This window comes from Octopus bimaculoides, chromosome 15, assembly GCF_046866305.1.
Source record: "Octopus bimaculoides isolate indiv1 chromosome 15, ASM4686630v1, whole genome shotgun sequence".
Classification (NCBI taxonomy): Eukaryota; Metazoa; Mollusca; class Cephalopoda; order Octopoda; family Octopodidae; genus Octopus; species Octopus bimaculoides.
Genome location: NC_142942.1, coordinates 9,771,495 through 9,798,631, shown reverse-complemented (window position 1 = coordinate 9,798,631; position 27,137 = coordinate 9,771,495). Strand labels below are relative to the sequence as shown.

The window sequence follows — 27,137 nt, the reverse complement described above, 5'->3', positions numbered from 1 at the left end:
AACAATATTACAATGAATTTAATTATCGTATTTTAATGTGTATAAGGAACCCTCATGTATAAGGAATCTCCTAATTTGGAGATTTGAGGTTTGAAGAATTAAGTAATTTATTAATATCTATAATCTACACTCTCGGAGTGGTTGGCGTTAGGAAGGGCATCCAGCTGTAGAAACTCTGCCAAATCAGATTGGAGCCTGGTGTAGCCATCTGGTTCACCAGTCCTCAGTCAAATTGTCCAACCCATGCTAGTATGGAAAGCGGACATTAAATGATGATGATGAATACTATCCATGTATAAGAAACTCCCATATTTTTTAAGCCTAAATTTTGACAAAAAAGGGTTCCTTTTACATGTTAAAATACGGTATATCACATATATCAAATTTAGGCGGTGAGCTGACAGAATTGTTGGCACATCAGTTGAAATGCTAAGCAGTATTTCATCTATCCTTATGTTCTGAGTTCAAATTCTGCTGAGGTTAACTTTTCCTTCCATCCTTTTGGGGGTTGATAAAATAAGCACCAGTTGAGCACTGGGGTCGATGTAATCAACTTAACTACTGAGTATGAGTATAAAAACTGCACCCCTCTGCCAAGCCATGTCAAGCCAGTGTGACAGTGTAGGCTCACCAAGCCAGTATAATCTGAAGTTCAAATTCACAGCCTCTACACCAAACCATAGTTGGTGGAGAGAACATGATGAGGCCCTTGTCCAGCAGTGGACTGAACATCGGCAATCCAATATTAAATTTTAACAATGCTATTTCATAGTTTTTACATTTATCATGTTTAACAGTTGAGAGTGACATCAGTTAAGAACTAACATCTATAGTTACCTGATTTTTGGTGGGGGTAGCTGAGTGGAAATTTTATAAATGAGTTGAAAATTTTAGTGAAATGCATGGCCAGTAATACTGATATTTTTAGAAACTTACGTCAGCATTCAGCATTCTTTTATTTTCAAATACAACTTTATTGGCTTTCAAATTACTTCTAACCCCTGGCATATCTTCCAACCCAGCTGCAAAAAAAAAACAACAAAAAAACAAATAAAAAGTGATATATTATATATTAGGTCATTCCATAAGTAATGTCTGGATTTTAAATAAAGAAAACAAGTGATCAAATCTTACATTTTAATGAAGCTTAATTGTCAATATAGTTTCCATAATTATATCTATTACATCTTCCCATCTACACATAAGCTTTTTAATCCCATTAATGCAAACTCATTTGGTTTCCAAGAGAAGAACTCTGAAAGGCCAGTTTCAACTTCCTCAGTTGTTTTGAGAGTTAGTTCATCCAAATGATTCTGTAAACTACAGAACAAATGGTAATCTGAAGGAGCAAAGTCTGGGGAATAAGGCAGATGAGTAATTTTTTCCCAGCCAAGTTCCTCAATCTTCTGTAACATGATCTTTGTAGAGTGGGGGTCTTGCATTGTCCTGATGAAACACCACTCCCTTTTTATTCACTAAAGCAGGCTTCTTTTTTTCTTCAAAGCAGCATTCCGACGCTCTAATTGCTGACAGTAGATTTGAGCATTAATTGTTGCATTAGCTGGTAGCAACTCAAAGGGGGTGACTCCTTTGCAATCCCACCAAACAGAGAGAAGAACTTTTTTCACATGGAGTTCCTTTTTTAGTTGTGGCTGGGCCTTTTACCCTTCATAAAGCCAATGTCTACAACACTTAACATTTTGATGAAAAGCTCTATTTTTCATCACCAGTCACCAGCCTGTCCAAATAGGGTGAGATGAGTTCATAAGAATCAAGTGAAGAGCAGATGTCCACTCGGGATTTGAAGTTGGCTTCAGGCAAATCATAAGGCACCCATTTTCCGAATTTTGGTACCTTTCCAAGCTGTTGAAGATGGCAGTGAACAAAGCTTGCTTGCTAATTCTTCAACTGAAACTGCCTGATCTTTTTCAAATTCTGCCAAAAGGAGATTGTCATCAAACTCAATTGGACGTCTTCTTCAGGCCTCATCTTCAAGGCTGAAGTCTCCACTTCTGAATTTTACAAACCATCTTGTGCATGTTCTTTTATTCAGGGGTTAGTAGCCCGCGCTCTTAACCACTACACCATATGCCCATGGGCATATGGCGTAGTGGTAATAATAATAATAACATTGAAAAATACCTTAGGAATGAGAACCCAGGTTCGAAATTTCCCCAAGACGCCTGATGAAAGCTGGAGGGTATATCAGCTGAAACGTTATGTTAACAACAAACAAGATGAGGACAAATATCCATCGAATGTGAATAACGAGTAAGAAATAAGGGTTCTAATTTAGAACTGTTTTTGTTCTTACTTTGTTGATAGAAAGGTTCAGGGTTGACTGGTACAATGCATAAATGCCTGATATGGCTGGTTTTGATTTCAAGTCCACGTGGCCTGCGGAAAACAGATATGAACATATTGTTAGGAATTATTTGAAACAAGTGGAAAATACAATATAAAAGAAGTGGAGAATATCTCATCTATTTAACAATATTCCCTTATGGTGATATTGTTTCCTCAAATTCTGTATACATATATATTTTTCTTTTTCATTTTATTTTATTTGTTTCAGTCATTTGACTGTGACCATGCTGCAGCACCACCTTTAGTCGAACGAATAATCGAGCCCAGGACTTACTATACACAATAATACAAACTTGGATATCCGTCCATCCATACACACATATGGCTGTTCAGTTCTAGTAAATTTCACTCACAAGTTGTTAGTCAACCTGAGGCTGCAATAAAAGATACTTGCCCAAAGTACCACACAGTAGCACTGAACCTGAAACCATGTGGTTGGGAAGCAAACTTCTTTACCACACAGTCATGACTGGGCCTATGACAAGCATCATAAATCAGTTAACAGTAGTGTTAACATTTGAACTCACAACCAACTAATCACTGGTCAAACTTTTGAATTCACCATTTGTTGGGGGGCAATAACGAGCAATATAAATATAACAATACATGCACACGCACCCCCTCCCCTCAAACTAACAAACCAAATGGAATATATAAAAACACAACTGACCATCGAGCTTCACTCTGAGCACCTAATAACTGAGACATAAAATGTAAATCACGAGGTTCCTGAAGTTTGAGAATCTGTCGAGCAAAGAAAAACATTGTTGAAAGATTTTTAAAAATTTTCTACTCAGGAATACAAATACAATCTTATGAATGAGAACAAAAAAAAAAACAAAAAAAACATATATAGTCACTTTTACATAGTATTTTCATCAAACAGAAATTTAAAAACCTTTGTAATAAATAAGCAAAAAAAAAAAAAAGAAAATTGCAGCAAAGCTGCATGCTAGTGGTATCAGACGTAGCATGCAGACCATCATATAATTTGTTTTATTAGTCTCTTCCATTTTATGAATTCAGTGTGTACATGCACATTGCATGTTCATACTTTTCTTTCTGGTTCCTCCTAAAAACTGTTACAGATCACAACCATCTCACAAACCTGCGTTTGTGACAAGTGCTTTATGCTCCAATAGTTGTGAAAAAATGGATCTTATTTCTATGGATCTTTCTTTCTTATTCCTTAATTTCAAATTCAAACTTCTAATCCTACCAAATATTATGAAGAAATGATTTTCTTCCTTGTACTAGGGGACACCACATGTTTGACAAAAACCTTTTCTGTTATATACAGCTGTATTTGAATTTGGATAACTCCTGTCCTAATAGTTTTATTACATATTTGTCAAAACCAACTGAGTCAGGAAGTTTGAATGCTGAGTATTCTAAAAGCCCATGGATAATATATTATTATATAAGAAAGACATCTAGTCTTTTTCTTTTTGGAGTGTGTGAGGGGTGTACTGTCTTAAAAACACAAAAGACCATGAATAACACACCATAAATATTGATAATCTGCTAAAAAACAATCTACAAATTAACAGAGCTTTATTACATTATAGTATGTTAAAAATAAATATTATCAACATTAGCAGTATTAATACCAAAAGGCAATCTTTAAAGGTATTAACAATGCTTTCATTGCTAATATTTAGTTTTAAAAAGCCTGCTGGCTATTTGTAACACCAGTGACTGAAAAGTCAGTTATTCTACATATATTGTTAATGAGATTTGACTGTCATGCAGTGAGTAGATGCCTACCACTGAGGAAGTGCATGTATGCTAAAATTACATGATCTGGCAGTTCTGGTGCTCATGCTAGATGGTTGTCATCTGCTAACAATATACATCTGTGCTCTTAACGCTGTATGTCTATATGAGAGGATCTATCAAGTCAAATACCAGAGTAATATGGTGTTCCAATAATACATCCACATTAGGGTGGGTATAAAGTTTACTTATTGTAAAACTTAGCCTAAAGACATGTCTTATATAGACCCTTATATTTTCATTGTTCATTTTTGTATTTAGTTTGCAACATTCTTGATGTGAACTCATGTGTTGAAACATATTTAATTGTATTTCTGGAAGGTCATTATGAAAACCTAAAGTTGAGAGGCCATGTAATCAAAGAGGTTGTGAAGGACTATGAAAGGATTTTAAGGAACCAAGCTGACTGACTAATTGATTGATGGAATGATTAATCAAACAATCGATTAATCAACTGGTTAAAATGGTTAACCAACTGACAAATAAAAATAAAGTGAAACAGAACCAGTGTATGTGTCTATTATTGGATAAATAATCCTCCCAAGATACAACAAAAAGGATATATTATATATGAAATTATAGGGTAACTTATATACATCTACCTATCCATACATGCATATGTGTGTGTGTGTATTATTTAAATTTTATGGAACTAAAGTAACTGAAGCTCGTCTTTAGAGTATTCCATTAATTTGTGGCATTTAGCTTTATCATACATAGATATTGATTAGTCTTTGATAAAAAAGCCATACACAAAATTTGTAAGGGAAAGACTGTAGTCAACTGAATAAGCCTAAGGCATGTAATTTTTTTAATGGTCTCAGAAAGGTGAAAAGTGACATCAAACACAACAGAATTTAAATTCAAAAGAATTAACAGACATAACGAAATGCACTAAGGTATGTATGAATACATACATACATGTATGTGTCTATATACACACATTCATATACATGTATATGTATCTATATACATACATACATATACATATATATGTATCTATATAGATACATACAAGGGGGTGCTGAATAGGTTCTGGCTTTAAAGATATTGCAAAAGGCCTGGATGGAGGTCCAACCTTTTAACTTCTTTTACAGAGCTTAGAAAAACTGAAGGACTGCTGTAATAAGCGTGTGAATCTGAGAGGGGAATATGTTGAATAAAAGTATAATCAACTGATCCTCCAATATTTTCTTTTACCCAAAGCCAGGAACTTTTCAGCACACCCTTGTACATGCAATTATATGTCTACACACACACACACACATTTATACATTCATCCATCCATACATGCATAGATTCATACATGCATATCACGACTGCTGTTGCTATTCCTCTGTTCTTTCCTGTATAAACATTTAGACATTTGGCACCATTCTCAAAGACATCTCAACAGATAAACAAAAGACCTTCTGTTGCTGAGGAGAACCATGTAAGTTGTAAATAAATATAATCAATAAAGGACAATTCAACAGCATCCAACGCCACAAATATAGAGATATATGAGAAGTGAATATTACAGGAGTTGCTGAAGCATAAATGGCGTGTCAACTTGGAGATGGCAGATGATTCTCAACTGGTGTTTTGCAGTTTTTTGTAATTCTCTTTCACATGCTTCTGTGTTTTTGCCCCCATGTCATATAAATATTAATTTCAACTTATGGCACAAGGCCATAATATTTTCCAGGAGGTGTCTACAGTTCTGGTATTTGAACTGTACTAAATCCATCAATGCCAGAAGGATGAAATTTTGAGTAAACTCCACAGGGATTTGAACACAGAACATAATTAAAATAAATAATCCAATATATGCAAGATTTGGTGCACTGCCAATACCTAAATTCACGGCCATCTATCTTTAGCATAAAAATTGGTTTCAAATTTTGGTACAAGGCCAGCAATTTTGAAGGAGTGGATATGTTAGATGTTGATGATGTTGATGTTGATGATGATGATGATGATGATGATGATGATATGACATATTCTTAAATATGTAAGGCTGTACAATTATTTAAACCTGACCATTTTCCCTTCTGCTTGTGTTGAAATGAGTTGTGTTGTTCCTTGTATTCCATTTTTGAACTTGTCTGTAAATAAAATAAAGGAAATCAGTTGAGTAAATGACAAGAAAGTTATTATGTTTTAGCATGAAGGATACTGTCTATAGTCTATAGACAGAGTTCATAAGCCAGAAGAAAAGATGTATGATACATGTATGTGCATTTGGGAAGGAAAGACAGCAGACTTCAGAGTGAAAACATGCAACGTTTGGCACTGAGTTTAACTGTTTTCATACCAACCAGTCTGAGAGTGGAAGCATGTGGATTAGTGGTTAAGCTGTTGGACTTATGATCATAAGATTGTTGTTTTGATTCCTGGAACAGGTGACATGTTGTGTTCTTGAGCAAAACACTTCATTTCATGTTGCTCCAGTCTACTCAGCCAGCAAAAGAGAGTAATCCTGTGACGGACCAGCATCCCATCCAGGTGGGGAATTTATACATCATGGAAACTGGGAAACCAGTGCTTATGAGTCAGTATGACTCAGAGAAAGTAACTTTACCTTAACCAGTCTGAGATCACCCTTGGTTCTATGATACAAGCATTTTGTTGTTAAATGGTCTAAAATTTAATATTAATATTAATTTGTGTTTCAAAGGCGGTGAGCTGGCAGAATCATTAGTACGCCGGGCGAGATGCTTCATGGTATTTCGTCTGCCACTACGTTCTGAGTTCAAATTCGGCTTAAGTTGACTTTGCCTTTCATCCTTTCAGGGTCGATAAATTAAATACCAGTTGCATACTGGGGTCAATCTGATCGACTGGCCCCATCCCTCAAAATTTCAGGCCTTGTGCTAATAACAGAAAGGAATATTAATTTATGTTTCAAACTTTACATTAATAATGGTTTCAAATTTTGGCACAGGGATAGCAATTTGTGGGGAGGAAGTTAGTCAATTTCATCAACCCCAGTACTTAACTGGTACATATTTTATCAACCTCGAAAGGATGAAAGGCAAAGTCAATCTTGGCCAAATTTGAACTCAGAATGTAAAGACAGATGAAATGTTGCTAAGCATTTTTCCCAGGGTCTTAACAATTCTACCAGCTTGCTGCCTTAAACTTTACATTAATAATAATTTCAAATTTTGGCACAAAGCCATTCATTTCGGAGGAGGGGTTAAGTCAATTGCATCAACACCAGTGCTCAAATGGTACTTATTTTATCGATCCCGAAAGGATGAAAGGAAAAGTCAACCTCATCAGGATTTGAACTCAGAATGTAAATATGGATGAAATACCACTAGGCATCTTGCTTGGTGTGCTTAACTCATTAGCATTTAAGCTAGTCATATCTGATTAAAATACTCTGTCCAATACATGTTCAAAACTGGTCATATCCAGTCTCTCACACTTGTCATGGAGGTATATGGCTTAGTGGTTAGGGTGTTGGACTCATGATGATAAGACCGTGGTTTTGATTCCTGGACTGAGCAACGAGCTGTGTTCTTGAGCAAAACACTTCATTTCACATTGCTCCAGTCCACTCAGCTGGCAAAAATGAGTAACCCTGTGACAGACTGGTGTCTTGTCCAGACGGGGAATTTATATGCCATGGAAAACAGACCTTATGAGTCGCCATGACTCGAGAAGGTAACTTTACCTTATCTTATTTTTACCACATACCTGTCCAACAATACCACGCTTAATATAAACCACCACAACACTGAAATCTCAAAATAACACATGATTAATTCAAAACAATGAATAAATAAGCATTACATTTGGCAGAATAATCTGAATACTGAAGGGTTAATGTATCTACAGTGATGTAATCCTCTGTCTTACCCTTTACATTTTAGACATGCAACATCCAAAATAAACTTTTTTTTTCTGAAGGCTTTGGAGACTAGTGGCAGGGAAGAAGGTAGTCCTTCTCAGACCAGAAGCCTGGCTATGAATGCTTGCTGCAGAGTGAACTCTGCCTAACCCTTTAGCATTCAGATTATTCTCTCAAATCTAATGCTTGTTTATCCATATTGTTTTGAATTAAGCCTGCATTATCCTGTGGCTTTGAGATTTCAATGATGCAATTGTTTATTTTCAGAATAACATTGTAGGGTAGGGGTGAGAGGCCGGATATAGCCACTTTGAACATAAAACAAGTAGAATATTAGGGCTGGATAATGGGTAAAGACCCTTTCAGTCATGAATGACCATAGGATTGCACCTAGGAAGTTCCCCTGCAAGGCACAAGACCAGCAGTCGCCCGTGCATACCAGCGTCCCCTCTCCATGTCACCAATGTTATCCAAGGGAAAGGCAAAGGCAGATATAGCTTGGCACCAGTGATGTTGCAACTCATTTCTACAGCTGAGTGAACTGGAACAATGTGAAATAAAGTGTCTTGCTCAAGAAAAGCACAACACACAGCCCGGTCTGAGAATCAAACTCACTACCTCATGACTGTGGGCCCCGTGCTCTAACCACTTTTTAGGGATGGATTGGCTGGTTTAAACACTAAAAGCTTAAGGCACTTGAGGACCAAGCAATTGTGTTAAACCAAGTAAAAAATAAAGCCTACCACTACAACCACTGCTGCTGTCATTGTCATCATCATCCTATTTTACTATAATGGTGAAACAAGTGATATAATTTGAGAAAGAACAATAGAATATCAGTGTGTGTGTCCGTGTGTGTATGTTTCTGTGCATGTGTTTATGTGTACCCTAGACTTGACATCACATGACAGTTGTAAATGAGCATCACTGTCATACAAGCAAAACCATGTAAAAGCATCTGTGCGGTGCCACATAAAAGCACCAGTTGATAGAGGAAGCCATCTGTGTTTTACAGGCAAATTTGGATACATACAATCTACTCCAGTCCATATATTCTACCTGTTTCATGTTAAAACTGGCCAAATATGGCCTCTCGCATCTACCTTTCCCAAAATAAACAGTCATATCATTGAAATTACAAAGTTACAAAGTAATGCATGGTTTATCTTTTTACCATGATATGGAAGGCAGATGCTAAACGATGATGGTGAAGATTTCTGCTGGAATACACTTTTATGTGGCACCACCATGAGTGTTTTACATCACCAGAAGGATCAGTCTTGACACTTCTGGTGGTGTACCAGTAATCTGAATGCTAAAAAGTTAATGCCATAACCACAAGAGATTCATGCAAACGAGAAGACTCCTTCATTAATAGTAGATGTTAATTACTTACTGAAAAGTGTAGATGTATTGGAAGCATTATTGAAACTGTTGTCATCAGTTAATTGTAAAGATTCTACCCGCCTAGCTTCAACAGTCTCTCTGTGAGAATTAACAATGTTTTCTTCCATTTCTTCTTCTTCCTCCTCCTCCTCGTCATCTTGTTTCTTATATTGTTTGTTCTTCTTTTCAACATTATTACAATCTTCTGCAAAAATAATCAAAATTATTTGATTTGACAATTACAAGAAAAAAAAAAAAAAAAAAAAAAGGACTGAACCGGGAACCATGTGGTTGGGAAGTAACCTCCTCCTTACCGAGGAAGTAAAATATATACATAGTCAAATGAATGTGATATGGCCATATTTGAATACATGGAAGCGTAATATGTCTTTGAGCTGATCTACAGATGTAGAAGAAGAAGAAGACAAAATGGAACAGACCTTTGTAGTAGCCATAGTACTGCAAATGTTTTCTCATGAAGTTGTCATATGGATTGTCCTAAAAAACAGAAAGTGTATAATTTTCAACATCGTTAATTTAAACTAGTCTCATATTTTAAGAGCAGAGATCAATTAAAAATGCATACGTGTGTGGAAGCATGTGGCTTAGTGGTTAGGGTGTTGGACTCATGATTGTAAGATTGTGGTTTTGATTCCAGGACTGGGTGACACATATTGCTCTTGGGCAAAATACTTCATTTCGTATTGCTCAGGTCCACTCAGCTGGCAAAAATGAGTAATCCTGCGACAGACAGGTGTCCCGTCCAGGAGGGGAATACATACGCCATGAAAGAGAAACCAGCCCTTATGAGTCGGTATGATCCAAGAAGGAAACTTTACTTTTACCTTTATATGTGTGTGAGTGTGTCTATTTATGTGTTTGGCCAGACTCAAGATAGGTCAATGCTGTGCTGATGATGACCATTGAGGTAGAAACACATCTTTTATCCTTTGCTTGTTTCAGTCATTAGACTGCAGCCATGCTGGAGTACCACACTGAAGAATTTTAGTGGAATGAATCGACCCCAATACCTATCATTTTTTTGTAAAGCTTGGTGCTTATTCTATCAGTCTTCTTTTGCCAATAGAACACATCTTCAGAGCAGTCAACTTGTCTCTGGAGAAAACCAAATTTTCTTTTCCAATTGTCTAACTGCAGCCAGTGTGGTCACACTCGGTTGAAGACAAGAGTTTACATTTACCAATAATCTCATGTCTTTTATGAACTGTATTGCTGTTGGCACTATTAGCTTGCAGTCTGTATGTTGCTGCTCATTTGCTTCTGTTGCTTTCAAGACATCCTTGCACTTTGTAGGATAGGATGTTGCAACTGGGGACTATCTTTTCTGTAAAATTATTGATGGAAACCTTTATGAATTTGTTTTGCAAGATTCATGATGTGGAATCATGTGTTGAAACAGACATTGTTATATTTCAAGATAGTTATTTTTTTTTTCTTTTTTGCCAAATAAACACATGCCCTATGTATTTATTCTCATTATATCTTATGTCCATTGTCTGGAAATCTAGATGTCCAGACAGAAGACATAAGATAAGATAAGAACAATAATCTTTTCTACTCTAGGCACAAGCACTGAAATTTTTGGGGAGGTGGGGGGCCAATCGATTAGATCGACCCCAGTACACAACTAGTACTTAATTTATCGACCCTGAAAGGATGAAAGGCAAAGTTGACCTCGGTGGAATTTGAACTCAGAAGAAATACTCCTAAGTATTTCGCTTGGCGTGCTTATGTTTCTGCCAGTTCGCTGCCTTAGAAGATAAGAACAATAATAAATGAGTGAAGAACGAATATATAGTGCATGTGTTTATTTGGTAAGGGAAAAAACAAAATTACCAGCCTGAAATACAACAATATTAATGGAAACTTTATTAATCAAAAAGCAATTGTAAGTAAAAGAAGAAATTGAAGAAATGCTATTTCAAATACAGTTGCAATTGTATAATAAAGGAAAGATGCAAATGATATGCAAATATGAGCTCCAAATGTGAAATTTGAATGATAATAGATATAGAAAATGTAAATGAGGAAGAGAAAGGGAGAGAATAGGAGATAACGAGAGGAGGAGAGGTAGAAAGAATGGGAGAGAAAGGGAAGTCAAAAACAGTAGCGGGGGAGTGGAAAGAATTAAGAAATAGTAGTAGAATGAGAGGGAGAGAGAGAGTGGCAGTAAAAGAAATTAAAATTACTAAAGTAAAAATAAAGTAAAGAAGAGCCGACAACAGTGGAAGCAGAAAAGCTTTCTATGAAGAGTGGGAAAAGGTAAAGAAGCACAAGATAGTAGAAGAGAGAGAGAGAGAGAGGAAGAGAGATAGGAGAAGAACTGACCATTAAAATAAGAGAAACAGTGAAGCAAAGAAGAGAAAGAGAAAAGTAAGCAGAGAAATGGAAGAGACGTTTGAATAGCATTGGAGAAAGAGAGGAAGATCAGTTAGTAAAAAAAAGGAGTTTAAGGAAAAAGAAAGAGAGAAAGAAAGGTAGAAGGAAGGAAATTATGAAACGAAACAGAAAGAGTGACAGTGCAATTGATTAGGGAGAAAAATAGGTGTCATACTCAATGACTGGCGGGGCAGTCTCATCATCAACTGCTGTAAATCATTGTCATCATCATTTAACGTCCGCTTTCCATGCTAGCATGGGTTGGACGATTTGACTGAGGACTGGTGAAACCGGATGGCAACACCAGGCTCCAATCTGATTTGGCACAGTTTCTACAGCTGGATGCCCTTCCTAACGCCAACCACTCAGAGAAGGAAATAGAAATACTCAAGAACAGGCATGGGCTTCATTTTCTGAGAAGAAGCTGCATGAGACATGGTTCATCATCAGGTAGGCTCCACTACTAAAGAAACTGAAGATAATTTTTCATTAGGCATGCCATTCAGTATGTCCTGTGAGCTGCAGTTTGTCCGTGACTGATCTACAAAGAACCGACTATAGAATTATCAACCTGATTGATCAAGTTACGAAAGTAACATAAAGAGTTATAAACACAATTAGTAAGGAAGATGATTAGTTTAGATGAGATGCAATCTGGGTCTGTCTCAGGGCAAAGTACCACTTATGCTCTCATCCCAGTGAGACAGCTACAGAAGAAGAATGTTAGGTATAGAGACTCTCTCTCTTTGCTAAGAGCTGCAGTGGAAATTCTAGCAGAGAGTAAGCCACTATGTTGAGCATTCATACACACAAAGAAAGGTTTTGATGGTGTATCACACCCTGTACCCTGGGAGTAACTGGGTAAAATAGGTATAAATGAATGGCTTAGAAAATGTATGTACAGGTGCAGACATGGCTGTGTGATAAGAAGCTTGCTTACCAACCACATGGTTCCGGGTTCAGCCCCACTGCATGGCACCTTGGGCAAGTGGCTTCTACTATAGCCTTGGGCTGACCAAAGCCTTGTGAGTGGATTTGGTAGACAGAAACTGAAAAGAAGCCTGTCATATATATATATATATGTATATATATATATATATGTATATATATATATATATGTGTATATATATATATATATATATATATATATATATATATATATATATATATATATATATCATCATCATCATCATCGTTTAACGTCCGCTTTCCATGCTAGCATGGGTTGGACGATTTGACTGAGGACTGGTGAAACCGATATATATATATATAAAGATAATATAATAATATTATCATAATAATATTATCTTTATCTTATGATATTTACTTTGTATTAAATATATATATGTATATATATATATATGATGGGTTTCTTTCAGTTTCTGTCGACCAAATCCACTCACAAAGGTTTTGGTCAGTCCAAGGCTATAGTAGAAGACACTTGCCCAAGGTGTCATGCAGTGGGACTGAACCTGGAACCATGTGGTTGGAAAGCAAGGTTCTTATCACACAGCCACACCTGCACCTGTAACTATGGATATGTAATAAAGCTGGTGGGTGATAAGGGGAGAGAAAGGTGTTAAGTGATCCCAAGTAGAAGGAACTGGTAGAAAAAGGAAAACCAAGGAGGATATGGAGGGGGGGGGGAACAAAGGCGACAAGTGGTGAGACACACTGAGCAGGAGGAGGCTTGTGTATACTATGTAAGCATGGAAAAAGTGGATGATAATGATAACAATGATTGTGGTGGTAGTGGTGGTGACTGCAGTAGTGATGATGATGATAATGGTGATGATATTGTTGATGAGGGTTTATACTGAAGATGAGAATGATGTTTATGGAGGTGGTGGTGGTGATGATGATGATCTAACTTTTGATAATGTTCATAACAATACTCACTGAATGTATAATGGATACATTTGTCATATCCATTGACATCTCGAATTCAGTGCTTGATGGAGCTGGTTGAAAAAAGGAAGAAGAAAATTTATGTATAGATAAATAGAAACATCATTATTTGTAAATCTCTCAAAGAGAGAGATATTCAGTAACAATTCTTTAAAGTAAAGACTATTTGCCAACATAATGTGGCTGTCCTGAAAAGGATGGTTGTTACTGTCGTTTAGCCTTAGGAAACATCATTTCCAGCTGGCTATACGGCACAATATCTGTGTCCTTATGTTTTCGGAAAGGGAGTCCAGCACTCCCATCCAGCTCAAAGAAACTGGTCCACAGATGTTGCTTTGTGCTGGATGGGAGTGCTTTTCGAAAATATAAGAACACAGATATTAGCCAACTGGAAACGCTGTTTCCTAGGGCTAAACAACAGTAACAATCATCCCTTCCATATTCCGTTAGCAAATAGTCTTTACTTATGTGCAAGCGTATACTCTTTTACTTGGTTCAGTCATTTGACTGCGGCCATGCTGGAGCACCACCTTTAGTCGAGCAAATCGACCCTAGGACTTATTCTTTGTAAGTCTAGTACTTATTCTATCGGTCTCTGATGCTTTATTTATTGACCCCTGAGAGGAAAAATCAAAAAGATTTGGGGACATTTGAACTTGGAGTTCAGAGATGCAGAACAAACACCAAAGGCATTTTACCGAATGCCCTAACAATGCTGCCAACTCACCACCTTATTTTTTTTTATTATGCCAGATATAAAGAAAACATTGCAAGTGATGGATGTCATTCATCTCAACTGATTGACACGCTAACAGGCTCTGAGGTAAGAAAGGTGCCTCTATGTGGTCGCTTGACCTGCTAGAAACAGCAGCCAAATTTCTCTCCCATCACAACCTGCTGTTTTCAAAAAGGAAAAGGAACAACATATCGTAGTAGTACCTGACATACAAAAATGTTGAGATGTCATGAACCTAACACTGTTGATCATAGGTCTGCTTGATCAAGACTGAATAGCAACAACAACAACAACAGCAGCAACAATAACAACATGTTCTGGAATATGCATCCAGTGCTTTGATGTCAAAGTAAAGTAGTGAAGATATTGATTCTAAGATTATAAGCTGACACAGCTTCATCAGCCTTGTGTTTGTGTTGTTTAGTATAGCCAATCTATACTACACTGAATGATTCAGCTTTCCCAGTCAAAAACATGAACCGCATTAGCTTCTTACATGTAGTTGTTTAGCCCTAGGTCAACCCTGATCTAACTGACTTATGAGAAAAGGAGAACAAGCCATGACCATCCAATCTTTTTAGGAAGATCTTGGACTATATTAACCAATATGTCCTTCACTTTTTTAAGATGGTGGTGGTAGCGGAAAGATTTGTCTGCTCTTTCTAGCATATGGACAAACCACACAGAGGTTCTTACAGTCTTGTCTTTACATGATTTTATGCGTTGGTAGGTAAAATGAATATAACATGAATAAAATAAAATATGTTAGTGGCATGTAAAAAGCACCCAGCACACTCTGTTAAGTGGTTGGCGTTAGGAAGGGTATCCAGCCGTAGAAAGTTGGAGTCTAGACAGCTCCCTGCTAGCCAGTTCCATGTCAAACTGTGTAACCCATGCCAGCATGGAATGTGGATGTTAAATGATGATGATGATGATGATGATGATGAGGCTACAGTAAATTTTGTCACACTTGCTATTTGAGTATCTCCTAATGTTTGAAAGGCTTTTAAGAACCATAACTTGACTGTCATCATCATTTAATGTCTGTTTTCCATGCTGGCATGGGTTGGATGGTTTGCCTGAGGTCTGGAAAGCCAGCGGCTGCACCAGGCTCCAATCTGATCTGGCAATGTTTCTACAGCTGGATGTCCTTCTTAATGCCAACCACTCTGAGAGTGTAGTGAGTGCTTTTTATGTGCCACTGGCACAGAAGCCAGTCAGGAGGCCCTGGCATCGATCATGTTCGGATAGTGATAGATGTCAGGGCTGCCTGACTGGCTCCTGTGCAAGTGGCACATAAAAAGCACCCACTATACTCTCAGAATGGTTAGGGTTTATAATATCAGACAGATAAGAAACGAATTTACATCTGGATAAAATGCCAGGCTATCTTAGATAATTTGGAAGCTATTCCTGGTAGCTAGGTGAACTAAGGTCTAAAACGTAGAAGAACTATGCAGAATACTAAGACACATGACCTGCATGAAAACCAAACGGTAACATCAATGTTAAAAGTATCAACAACAACCAGGTCAACCTCAAGTCATATCCTGTTGTCATGTAAAGAGAACAAATACATTAGATAAATACATTAGATAATAATACTCTACTATGAAGGTACATGGCTTAGTGGTTAGGGTGTTACACTTACAATTTCCAGATCATAGGTTTGATTCCAGGATAGGGTGGTGTGTTGGTTCTTGAGTAAAAAACTTCATTTCTCATGTTCTAGTGCTGTGTGGGGACTGGCATACCAAAGAATTGACCCAACATTTCTTCTGTATGTCATAAAAGAAGTTGAAGTAGGATTTGTGCACAACCCTCACCGACAATGAATACCCAAACAGACCCACGGGTTGGAGGGTTGTCGCCTGTGTAGTGCAAAAAGCATCGTCCACCAGGAATAGGGAATCACAAACAAATAAATGGTGGATGCAGTGACACACTGTTACAGCACACACCTTCATATTACTACTCCTACTACTACTACTATAGTGTATCCACCACTTCAGTGCTGGGTCTACTTGTTTGCATTTCCTCCATCATTTTACATGAGCCATGACCTCTTCAGAGCACACATTGATGGTTAAGCTGTCCAGTTACTACTTCTTTGGTCTTCCACTGTGTCATTTGCATTCCTGGTTCAGCCAGAGAGCAGTTATAGTCACAGATACTCTTCCCGGAGAATTTGGGGTCGTACCAATGCAGTAGAGCTTCTTGCATGTCACCTGGGACCAGGGCAACACTATGTTTTCTGCATGTCTTTGCTCATGACATATGACAATGTGTATTCTGCATGTCATAAGAAACAACTACGAGGGTTGGTATTAAGAAGGACAATAACTAGCCATAAAACACTGCCTCGAAAATGACTGTTTAAGCCATGTCAGCATGGAAAGGTGGACATTAAAATGATGAACATATTTATGACATGGTTGGAGCCAACAGTCCAATGAAATAGAAACATTTCTATGCAATGTAAAGCTCACTCATGTTACTTTGTCATTGGCAAGAATTCAGTCTGATATAATGCTATTACTCTTACTCTTTTACTCGTTTCAGTCATTTGACTGCGGCCATGCTGGAGCACCGCCTTTTATTCTTTGTAAGCCTAGTACTTATTCTATCAGTCTCTATTTTGCTGAACTGCTAAGTTATGGGGACGTAAACACACCAGCATCGGTTGTCAAGCGATGGTGGGGGGACAAACACACATATATACGACGGGCTTCTTTGAGTTTCTGTCTACCAAATCCACTCACAAGGCTTTGGTCGGCCCGAGGCTATAGTAGAAGACACTTGCCCAAGGTGCCATGCAATGGGACTGAATCCGGAACCATGTGGTTGGTAAGCAAGCTACTTACCACACAGCCACTCCTGTGCCTATTGGTCAGTGTTTTTTTTCTCTTCACTATGGGTATAACCTTAATTCAAATATTTTAGCATATAGCATTATTTAGATTAACTACTTGTTCTTCATTCAGAAGGAAACCCTGGATAATTTCCCTCGATCATTCTTTTCAACTGCCATGCATGTCTGCATTTTCTCACTACAAATCTTTATATCTCTCAGAATGGACCCAAACTGTTTTCCTAAGGAGATTTGATAAGACTGAGAGATGTCTGACTAATTCATGCCTCCATTAAATTTTAAGTAATCTTGTTCGAATTCATCTTACTGCAGTTTCAGAGACTCTATAGGTGCCACCCCCACTACCCTGGCCATTGAAATAATTAAAACAATTGTCTCTAATTTAGACATAAAGTAATTTTTATCAGTAATTTTAAGAGAGGTAATCAATTATGGTACTACTAAAGCAGCGCGGACCCGAACGCGCAGTCGCGCGTCCGCGCTAGCTAGTCGTGAGTGGTCGATCCTAACCTTAACCCTAAACACGTATTCATTTGCACACGCGGGTTAGGGTTAGGGTTAGGATTGCCCACTCAATACTAGCTAGCGCGGACGCGCGACTGCGCGTTCGGGTCCGCGCTGCTTTAGTAGTACCATCAATTATATCCCCCCCCCCCCCAGTACATGACTGATACTTTACTTTTATTGATTCCGAAAGGATGAAATGCAAAGGTGATCTGGGCAGGACTTGAACTCAAAACGGAAAGCCGTGACTAAATACCGCAAGACATTTTTCATTAATCAACCTTCTAAATGTTTTAACGTCATTAAGGAGTTTATACTGACCGTTCTTTGCAAACCTCTATATTCTCAAATTCATTATTTCAATCTTCGACTGCGTCGAGTCTTTCTCTTTCTACAATCTAAATTCAAATTCCAGCCTGAGAAATAATTTTCAGGAATTTACTGTGGCGGTGCAATTTACTTATAGTCTACACATATATCAATAATGTATTATTGTTTTAAAAGGCAAACTCGCTTCTAAACATGATACAATTATTTCAGTTTCAACACACGAGCTCAGCTCAAAATCCCTTGTCAAACAAGTACAACCACGAAACTTTCACTCACAACATTAATTAAAAGGAATATTTCTTCATAAAGTTAAGATATATAAAAATGTGGAATAATTAAAAAAAGAAACAACAACGAATAATAATGAAAAGACCATTCGATCTTCCAAACTAAAACTATACAAAATAATGTTTATCAAGGCACAAACCTTTGAAAGTATGTTAATTTGAGAATTCAAGAGTCCCGGGTTAAAAACGTCACCAACAACGCGTTGCTAGATGCGCAGTGATCTCGCAGAATGATTACTAATAGTGTTATAAATTTTAAATTTCAATCACAGTTATTTCAATTCTAATAAATTTAAAATAATTTATGTTTTAATTATTAAGCAAGATTTTGATGACTATCTGAAAATTTAATGCTCATAATTAAATCAATCGGACGCCAGTCGTATGCGGTTCGACTTCTACTTCCGTTTATATTGACTTAGCCTTTCCGGTTGCTTACATTGTTGAGCATAGAGGCAAAGATGGTGAGTTAAAATATATCTCTTAATTTATCTATGAATTATCCAGCATCTGTCCATAAAATATCGCTCTTTTATAAATTAATATTTAACAATTAAGAATCTGTAGCTATTTTAAAAATTTTGTTTGTATTTCATTAGACAATGCTCATATATTATTGCATTTTTCCCCACGAGATAGTTATTACGTTTGTAAAATTTTCTCATTCCTCGAATTATTTCATTTTCTGATCTTAAACAGACTGCTGAACAGTTATACATTAGCATATCACGCTATTTTATGACAATGCTTAAAGAAATATATATTTGTACCCCATGCTTTCATATTGTGAATTAATATGTATATATAACGGTTATCGCCTCGGCGAACTTTTAAAGATTATTTAGTAAGTATGGATCCTCGTCCGACTTATTTAATAATGTTTAGCATGTTTCTACTATATATAACTTAATCTATGGGCATTTGATAAGCCATCAAATAAATGACCAGCTATTTATATATAAAAGACGGGGTACACATTGGGATTAGACACTGAGGGAAAACCGCTGTAACTTTTTTATTTTTCATTTTGGCGATTTATAGGGGGAATCGCATGACCGTGATATGTAGAACACATTATCGAAAGCGAAAATCGCCAAAATGAAAAAATAAATAAGTTACAGCGGTTTTCCCTCAGTGTCTAATCCCAATGTGCACCGACGGAGAAAGGTTTTAGAAAGATGGATTAATTTAAAAAGAAAAATTCCTTACAAGTTAATAGCTGAAAAAGGTGTGTGTTGAAAAACACGTGGAAATTGTTAGTTTGTTGCTATACGGTTTATCAATGCCATATGCCAACAAACAACATGTTACCATATACATACGTACGCGACAAGGTTTCTTGGTATTAAGCTTCACGTCAACTTTGATTCAAAACTTACGATCAAGTATAGCACGTGTGTCGTTTTAAGGAGAATCTAGCTGCTGTTTTTAACAGATTTAGCAACCACATGAAAAACTACCTCCTTGACTCAACAGTAGTAGCTTTACACTATTATAGCCAATGGGTCACAGCCTCTCCTGATCCTCAGAAAAACCTGTTGAGATATGGAACGGTGAATAAGTTGGTGTTATGCCCAGTGGCCTGTGTCGCAGTATCATGGTCAACAGCTACAATAGCAGTGATGGTGCTATGGGAAAATGCAGAGACGTAAAACTTCTTGACTAGGTTATTATGAATGCTATTGAAAGAATTAGAGCACAATTGATTGGGCAAAAATTTAACTAGGTGAGTGCAGTGTTGCTTTGAACTAAGAATAGTGCTATTGATAATCTCATCCTAGTGAGACCACTGCAGAAGTATTTAGCATTTGTCAACTTGTAGGCCTCTTACGCTCGAAAAAAAAAAAATTTATGAATTTTTGCTACATTCACATGAGTCTAGGGCTATGTATAAATGATCAAAGTATGGCTTTGATGCCAAGTTTTGCTAGATAAATTATTATTCTTTATCTTCAGAAAGGTTTTTGTATGAATATTTTCATTTTATTTATTGATCAAATGTATTTTCCTTTGTCTCATTAGTATATCTAGTAATTTCTTGGATATTGATACATTTTAATATGTATTACCAGCAAGAAAAATGAAAAAAAAAATGAGTAAAATTTATCAATAGAAAACGTCAAGTAAGCTCCAACACTTGGTTGGATATATAAACAGTGACCATGACTGTAGTGCCATACACTGTTCTCAGCATTTTTGTTATCCCAGAAACTGGAGTCTGTATCAGTTGAGTGGAAGCCATGTGGTCAGACAGAAAATCCTGATTGATACTGGACATCACTTAATCTAGAACCATTTAGCTGAGTTTTTGTAGGCTCAGAGGTTTGGTGAAGGATCCTATCTCATTCTGGAGCCGGGTTTCCACATTAATTCTTTATTACCCATTTCTGTTTTGCTTTCATAGTTTAATCATCAACAACAGCATCGGGCACAAATCTCACTACCACTTGTCCCTCCATTAAGGTCCCTAATATTCATCTTGAATATTAGTGACCTCACTGGTACTTATACAAAGAACCCAGTACATACTACAAAGTGCTTGGTGTTAGGAAAGGCATCCAGCCAAAGATGCCATGCCAAAGCAGACAGATGTCGTTAGCAGCTCTTGTCAAAGTGTGTGACCAATGCCATCAGGGAAAATGGATGTTAAATGATGATTTTATTATTAAAATTACATCTTCTGAGATGTGAGTTGCAAAAAAAAAAAGTACTGATGCAATGTGGAAGTGTGAGACGATTGTATTGAATGTTTTGGTATTAGTTGGGATTCTTGGTGTTCTGAGTCCAAATCCTATCTCTAGCCTACTTGGGTGGTAAGCTCAATCCATCACTTAACACTTCTACCTGGCACTTAGTGCCATTACTGGAGTCCATTCTACTCGAGGCATTCAGACCAGGTTTCTTAGTTTGAGGAGATACTTTTCCCAAACCCAGGTCCTGTTAACCAGTCACGGATACTGCCTCCCCGCCAAGGAATCAACAGCATTAAACTTCCTTGACTAGAAGTCTGTAATATCTGCACTATGTGATGCATAGTTTACTAATCCCCAGTTGTCTATTTATCTTAAATGGTGTAATGAATCTGTAAACTTTCATTTGGTCCAATTGCCTTGACAACAGGAATTCTATAAAAATAGAGGTGCAGCAGTGCCATAAGAAGCTTGCTTCCCAACCACATGGTTCTGGTTTTAGTTGCACTACATTGTGCTTTGGGCAAGTGTCTGCTATTATAGCCTGTGAGTGGATTTGGTAGGTGGAAACTGAAAGAAACCCAGCTTATCTTTGTATAAGTACTGAAGATTCTTCAAAGTGATGCTCCAGCATGACTGAAACAAGTGAAAGGTAGAAGATATAGACCAACTGTAAATGAAACACAAATGGATAGAAGAATAGGTTAAAAATTGCTACTCATGAGCACACAATTATTGTTAATGAACCATCAAAAAGTATTAAGTGCCTGTTCGGAAAGTAATCAAATGTATTTTGATATTTCTATATAAAAATTGATATGATGTTTATTCATAGTGGTGAAGGATAAAAGACTCCAGTAGAATTTGAACTTGGAATTGTAGGGTACTGGACTAAACTGCGTCCTAATCAGTTTTTTTTTTTTTTGGACTGTGCAAAAATACCTTAAGAGACACCAACCACCAGTCTTCTTTCCAACATGTAGACAAGAAGAGCACAAAACTAGAGGCCTGAACAAGTTGTTGATGGTGTAATAATTTAGAATTACACTGATTTGGATAGAGTTGTGATATGTTTTAGTTATATTTGATGATGAAATACTAGTTCTGCTACTGATGTTTTAGTGATGACAACACTTGCTGAAAATATAACTACAACAGTCACACAATTCTAACTTGTAAATTCAGACCACTGCAATCAGTTAACTATTATTGTTTGAATTTAACCTCAGTTCATTTATGTAAGAGTGAACAAAGAGACTAAGCAAATTGTAGGAATTAGTCACTTTTCCCATTTCTTTTTATGTGGAAGTGGATTTTCATTACTGCTTTAATTTATAACAGAGTAAATGTAAAACGTATTTGATACATCTGTTTTCCATGCTGGCATGGGATGGACTGTTTGACCCAAGCTGGTGATCTGCATCAGGTTCCAGTCTGATATGGCCTGGTTTCTATGGTAAGATGCCCTTTCTAACACCAACCACTTCACAGAATTTGCTGGATGCTTTTTATGTGGCAGTGTGGTCAGATGTTTGTTTCCCAGCCACATGGTTCCAGTTAACAGTCCCACTGTGTGGCACCTTGTGGGGAGTGTCTTCTATAGCTGACCAAAACCTTATGAGTGAATTTGGTAGATAAAAATTGAAAAAACCCATTCTGTTTGCGTCTGTTTTGACATTTTATGATACTTGTAAAATTCCAATATTCTATGAGAATGTCTGGCCATGGGGGAAATATTGCTTAGAAACTGAATGTTGGTGACAGGACAGGCATCCAGCTACAGACAATCTGCCCCAGTAAACTCCATCCAACTCATACAAGCATGTAAAAGTGGACATCAACCTTTTGGTGTTCGGACTACTCTGAATATAGTGCTTATTTTTTTCACAGTGTTTTAAATTATCTGGCATTGCTTTGATGATGTGATTGTTTATTTTTAGAATAACATTGTAGGGTAGGTGCAAGAGTATGGTCAGTTTAGATGGTGATTGTGTTGTGCAGAACCTTGCATGACTGAGGTGTGGGTATTACCATGTGCATATGGATTTCACTTTATGGTCACACGGTTTCTGCATGACACTTTAGGCAAGTGCCATCATTTAACGTCAATGTTCCATGCTTGGCATGGCTTGGACAAGCAAATGTGATTTCACCAAGAGAGCTGGAACAAAGACCACAATACATTTCTTTCAACATTCTAACAGCTTAATTGATTCTGTAACATCTGGCAGTCAGCCAATGCCTCATTAGTGAAATGGGATCACCTTTGCGAAATATTTGCTAGTGGATCATGAACTAAGTTTATTAAACCACATAAATTCTATCAGCTCTGTGTTTCACAAAACTTAGCATGTGGAAGCCTAGAATCGTTGAGTGTTTCTGAAGGAATAGTAATTAATGCTGAAGTATGACAAGTTTTAGAATAAAGAATGTTGCTGTTAGGCTTCGGTTAAAGCATTTACTGAGTTTCTGTGTTGTAGTTGTATTTTGTGATGAAACTTCAAAACTAGTTCTGCTGCTGATGTTTTAGTGCTGATTACATTCTCTGAAAATATGACTACAACAATTATTATTATGATGGTGAGCTGGTAGAATCATTAGCACACTGGACAAAGTGCTTAGCAGTATTTTGCCTTTCACTATGTTCTGAGTTCAAATTCTGCTGGCGTCAACTTTTTTCATCCTTTCGGGGTTGATAAATTAAGTATCAGTGAAACACTGGGGTTGATGTAATCGGCTAGTCCCCTCCCCCCACATTTCAGGCCTTGTGCATTTAGTAGAAAGGATTATTATTATTATACTGGTGTCTGTTTAATGACTTTTTAGCATTTATACTGGTCAGATCCAGCCTCTCACCTAAGCCTACAATGCTATCCTTAAAGTAAACAATCGCATCAGTGAAATCTCAAAGCTTTGAGATAATGCAGGATTAATTTACGGTAATGTGACTAAATAAGCATTACATTTGATAGCAGTCTGAATGCTAATAGGTTAGGGAATATGTTAAATGCCATTGGGTCATATAGTCAGACTCTTGTGGCAAATTATCCTTGAAGGTAATTGGGTGTTATTAATGATTTAGGTTTAAATCTAATTCCATACTTTTTCCAAAAAATTCTGGATTGTCACCAAGCAGAAGCCTTTTCATATTGATATTGTAACTCACCCATAAAGTGAAATAGTATCTTTTTGGTTTTGTAAACCCTTTCGGGCATTATGTGCCTTGTGCTAGATACGATCTTCAAAAGACTTGGTTAAAAAGAGATCTGGCTGCTGTTTCTATGTTGACCATTTTGTTAATGTATTTCTGTTGAAATATGCTGCATTTGTTTCAGTTTTTAAAATAGCAGAATTTAGCACTGTTTGGAACAAATTAGCATGTGGTTTTGATAAGAGATCTTAATTTAGATCACACTAAAACAAGAGGCTTGAATCACAGAATCAGGGACGTCTCTGGTGTGTAAAAGTTTTGTCATAGAAATAACAGATTTTGGCTTAATGTGAAACAATGTAAGGACTGCTGAAATTTCTGAAATACTCTTGCTACAAGGGAATTTATTTTATTTGTTAGCCAATTATTTTGAATTTTGCTGCAGTTATATTTGATGATGAAATTTTAAAACTAGTTCTACTGATTTTTTAATGATGAATTACATCTGCTGAATGTATAACTGTAACAATCACAGCTTACTCTGGTGTGTTTTTGTAGGTTCAAATAGCTTAAGTTAATTTAAATTTCACCATTCATTTGCCTCTTCAATGAAAAATGTATGAGAGATGAATTGCTGATGACTTCTTCATTTAACATTTTTATATCATTTATGGTATCAAAATAATCCAAGTTCCTCACCGTAGTCATCTTCATAGACCATAATCAACTTTTTCCTACTCATCTTTTATGCCTTTTCTTTTTTTGTCACCTGTAATTTGTTAATTGCTTTTCTTACCTTGTATAGGGTGCCCACAAATCCTTTAGAACAAAGATGAAGTTGGCGAAGAAAATGAAACAGAATCGCCCTGTCCCACAGTGGGTCAGAATGAAGACTGGCAATACGACGAGGTTAGTTTTATATATATCCTATATATTGTATAATATTGCTTATGTAACATAATAGTATTGAATCTATATGCACTCACTGTCCTCCTCCTCCTGCTATCACTCACTCTCTTACTATCAGTTGCCTTCCTGCTTCCCCCCCCCCCTCATACTCCTACTTTTTTCTTTCCACTCTCTTGTTCTGGTTATGTCATTTATTAAAAATCCATTGCTTCGAATGAATAGCTACATTATAGCGGAAGAGTCTTTCATGGGACAGAGGAACCTCTCTATTGGTAACATAATAAAAATGCTTCCAGTGTTCTCTGTAAAATGGTTGTTATGCAGGAGATCTGGCTGTAGAAACCATGTTGAAATTTTGATGTACTCTTGTACAATTTAATGAATACATTTACATAACAGAATGCGTCTAATAAAACAAAAATACTCATTAACAAGTGAAGCAAAAGTAAATACAAATGTGTAACATTGAAAATTATGTATTTCTCACTTTAACATTATTTGTAATAAAATGAAAGGAATATGTGATAGTATTGCTATCAAACAAAATATAGTTATGCCATCCAGGATACCAGTAGTTCCACAGTAGGGGAAGCTGCTTGATACCAAACATAATAGGATTCAATAATGTGATTTGTTTAGTTTTTAGCCATTTCATAGAGAAATCTAATACGGCTGGATTTGGCTGGTTTGAACAAATGTGGGGGGATAATTTCGGATGATTATGGCCAGTCTAAACACTAAAGGGTTAATGTTGGCAAGCATGAATGGCAGACTACTATGGCACTTAGTGAATACTGAGTATAATAGGAGTCAGATTGATGTGACCTGGTCATGTGATGCATTAGGTGTATAACAGTTGGGTTAGAATATGTTGCATCATGCAAGTGGAAAGTTATGATGGAGGTTGAACTTGACTGTTTACAACCAAGGGCTGTAGTATGTGAGAGTTTGTCCTACCCTTGCAAGTAGATGATGATGATAGTGGTTTGTGTAGTTGATCATAACTATATGTTTTTTAATTTTATTTCTTTCAGATACAATGCCAAGAGGAGACATTGGAGACGTACTAAGCTGAAGATGTAAGAATGGAAAACAAATCTTCACCAGTTTGGTTATAGTTCCTTGTTGGACATTCTTGGTTTCTCAAACATTGCCAAAATAAATGGACTTCATAAACCCATAATTTGTCTTTTCTTGATTTCACTCTTATGTTGGTGTCCTTATTACTGGATGTATTTCTTTTTATAATTAACATAGAAGTCTGTAAACAAGTCCTGTCTTCTTCAGGAATGGCTGTGTTAGAGATTTCTCTGGTATGGTTGAGTTGCATGGTGTCTAATTAATGTTCTTTAACCCTTTCGATACCAACCTGGCTGAAACCGCCTCTGGCTCTAGTACAAATGTTTTGTTTTTGTAAGCTCTGAATTGAAATGTTCATAACACTAGCTGAATGATAAGTAAGTTATTTTACTAAGTTCTTTGTTATGTAAAATTAATTGAAAACACAGCATCTGTGGAATCTTAAATAACCAAAGCCTGTTGTGTGTTACTGTCTTGGCTGTTGGTGACACTTGATTACAATTATCACTATCATATAGTGCTCTTCGTTTGCAAAACAGATGAGGGTTAGCAACAGGAAGTACATATGAGTGGATAATTAAATTGAATCACAGAGTATAATTTCAAAAACAGCTTCCTATAGTTTTTAGGGTCTGCACTATATATACAATTAAAAGCACACATTGGAGGCTCTGCTATGTATCGATAGCTTTGTGCAAGTTTCTGATCCAATAAATAAAATGTTTCATCCAGTGGTTTCACTTGATCAAACCAAGCTTTCCTTGAAAAACAATAGTTGGTATTAGAAAGGGCATCTAATCAAAATACTGCTGGATAGATGTCTTGGCTTACCAATGTCAGCTTGGAAAAGGAATCTACAATAAATAGCCAAAAAGCAGGCACAACAGAAGTTTGAAAACG

At 36.7% G+C, this 27,137-nt stretch overlaps 1 protein-coding gene and 1 long non-coding RNA gene across 19 annotated transcripts in view; one reads left to right on the top strand and one right to left on the bottom strand.

Moving 5' to 3' along the window:
* LOC106876859 (cytosolic carboxypeptidase 2) overlaps positions 1-18,632 on the bottom strand; it is a 54,615-nt gene extending 35,983 nt beyond the window's left edge. For 10 of the 18 annotated variants that reach the window (XM_089363384.1, XM_089363391.1, XM_089363394.1 and 7 more), the window contains exons 1-9: positions 18,548-18,632; positions 18,112-18,206; positions 13,670-13,731; positions 9,811-9,868; positions 9,381-9,575; positions 6,166-6,230; positions 3,038-3,111; positions 2,315-2,397; positions 937-1,022 (exon numbers count right to left, since the gene is read on the bottom strand). In XM_089363384.1, the coding sequence (XP_089219510.1) occupies positions 937-1,022; positions 2,315-2,397; positions 3,038-3,111; positions 6,166-6,230; positions 9,381-9,575; positions 9,811-9,868; positions 13,670-13,708 (600 nt within the window). In that variant the 5' untranslated portion in view covers positions 13,709-13,731; positions 18,112-18,206; positions 18,548-18,632. The remainder of the gene's footprint in view (positions 1-936; positions 1,023-2,314; positions 2,398-3,037; positions 3,112-6,165; positions 6,231-9,380; positions 9,576-9,810; positions 9,869-13,669; positions 13,732-18,111; positions 18,207-18,547) is intronic. The other 8 variants (XM_089363393.1, XM_089363376.1, XM_089363387.1 and 5 more) reach the window with 4 other exon arrangements.
* Positions 18,633-18,733: 101 nt separating this feature from the next.
* Positions 18,734-26,340, top strand: LOC149132410 (uncharacterized). Its single transcript, XR_016244416.1, has 3 exons — positions 18,734-18,871; positions 25,054-25,157; positions 26,192-26,340. It is a non-coding gene; the product is annotated as an uncharacterized LOC149132410 (long non-coding RNA).
* The last annotated feature ends 797 nt before the right edge of the window (positions 26,341-27,137 follow it).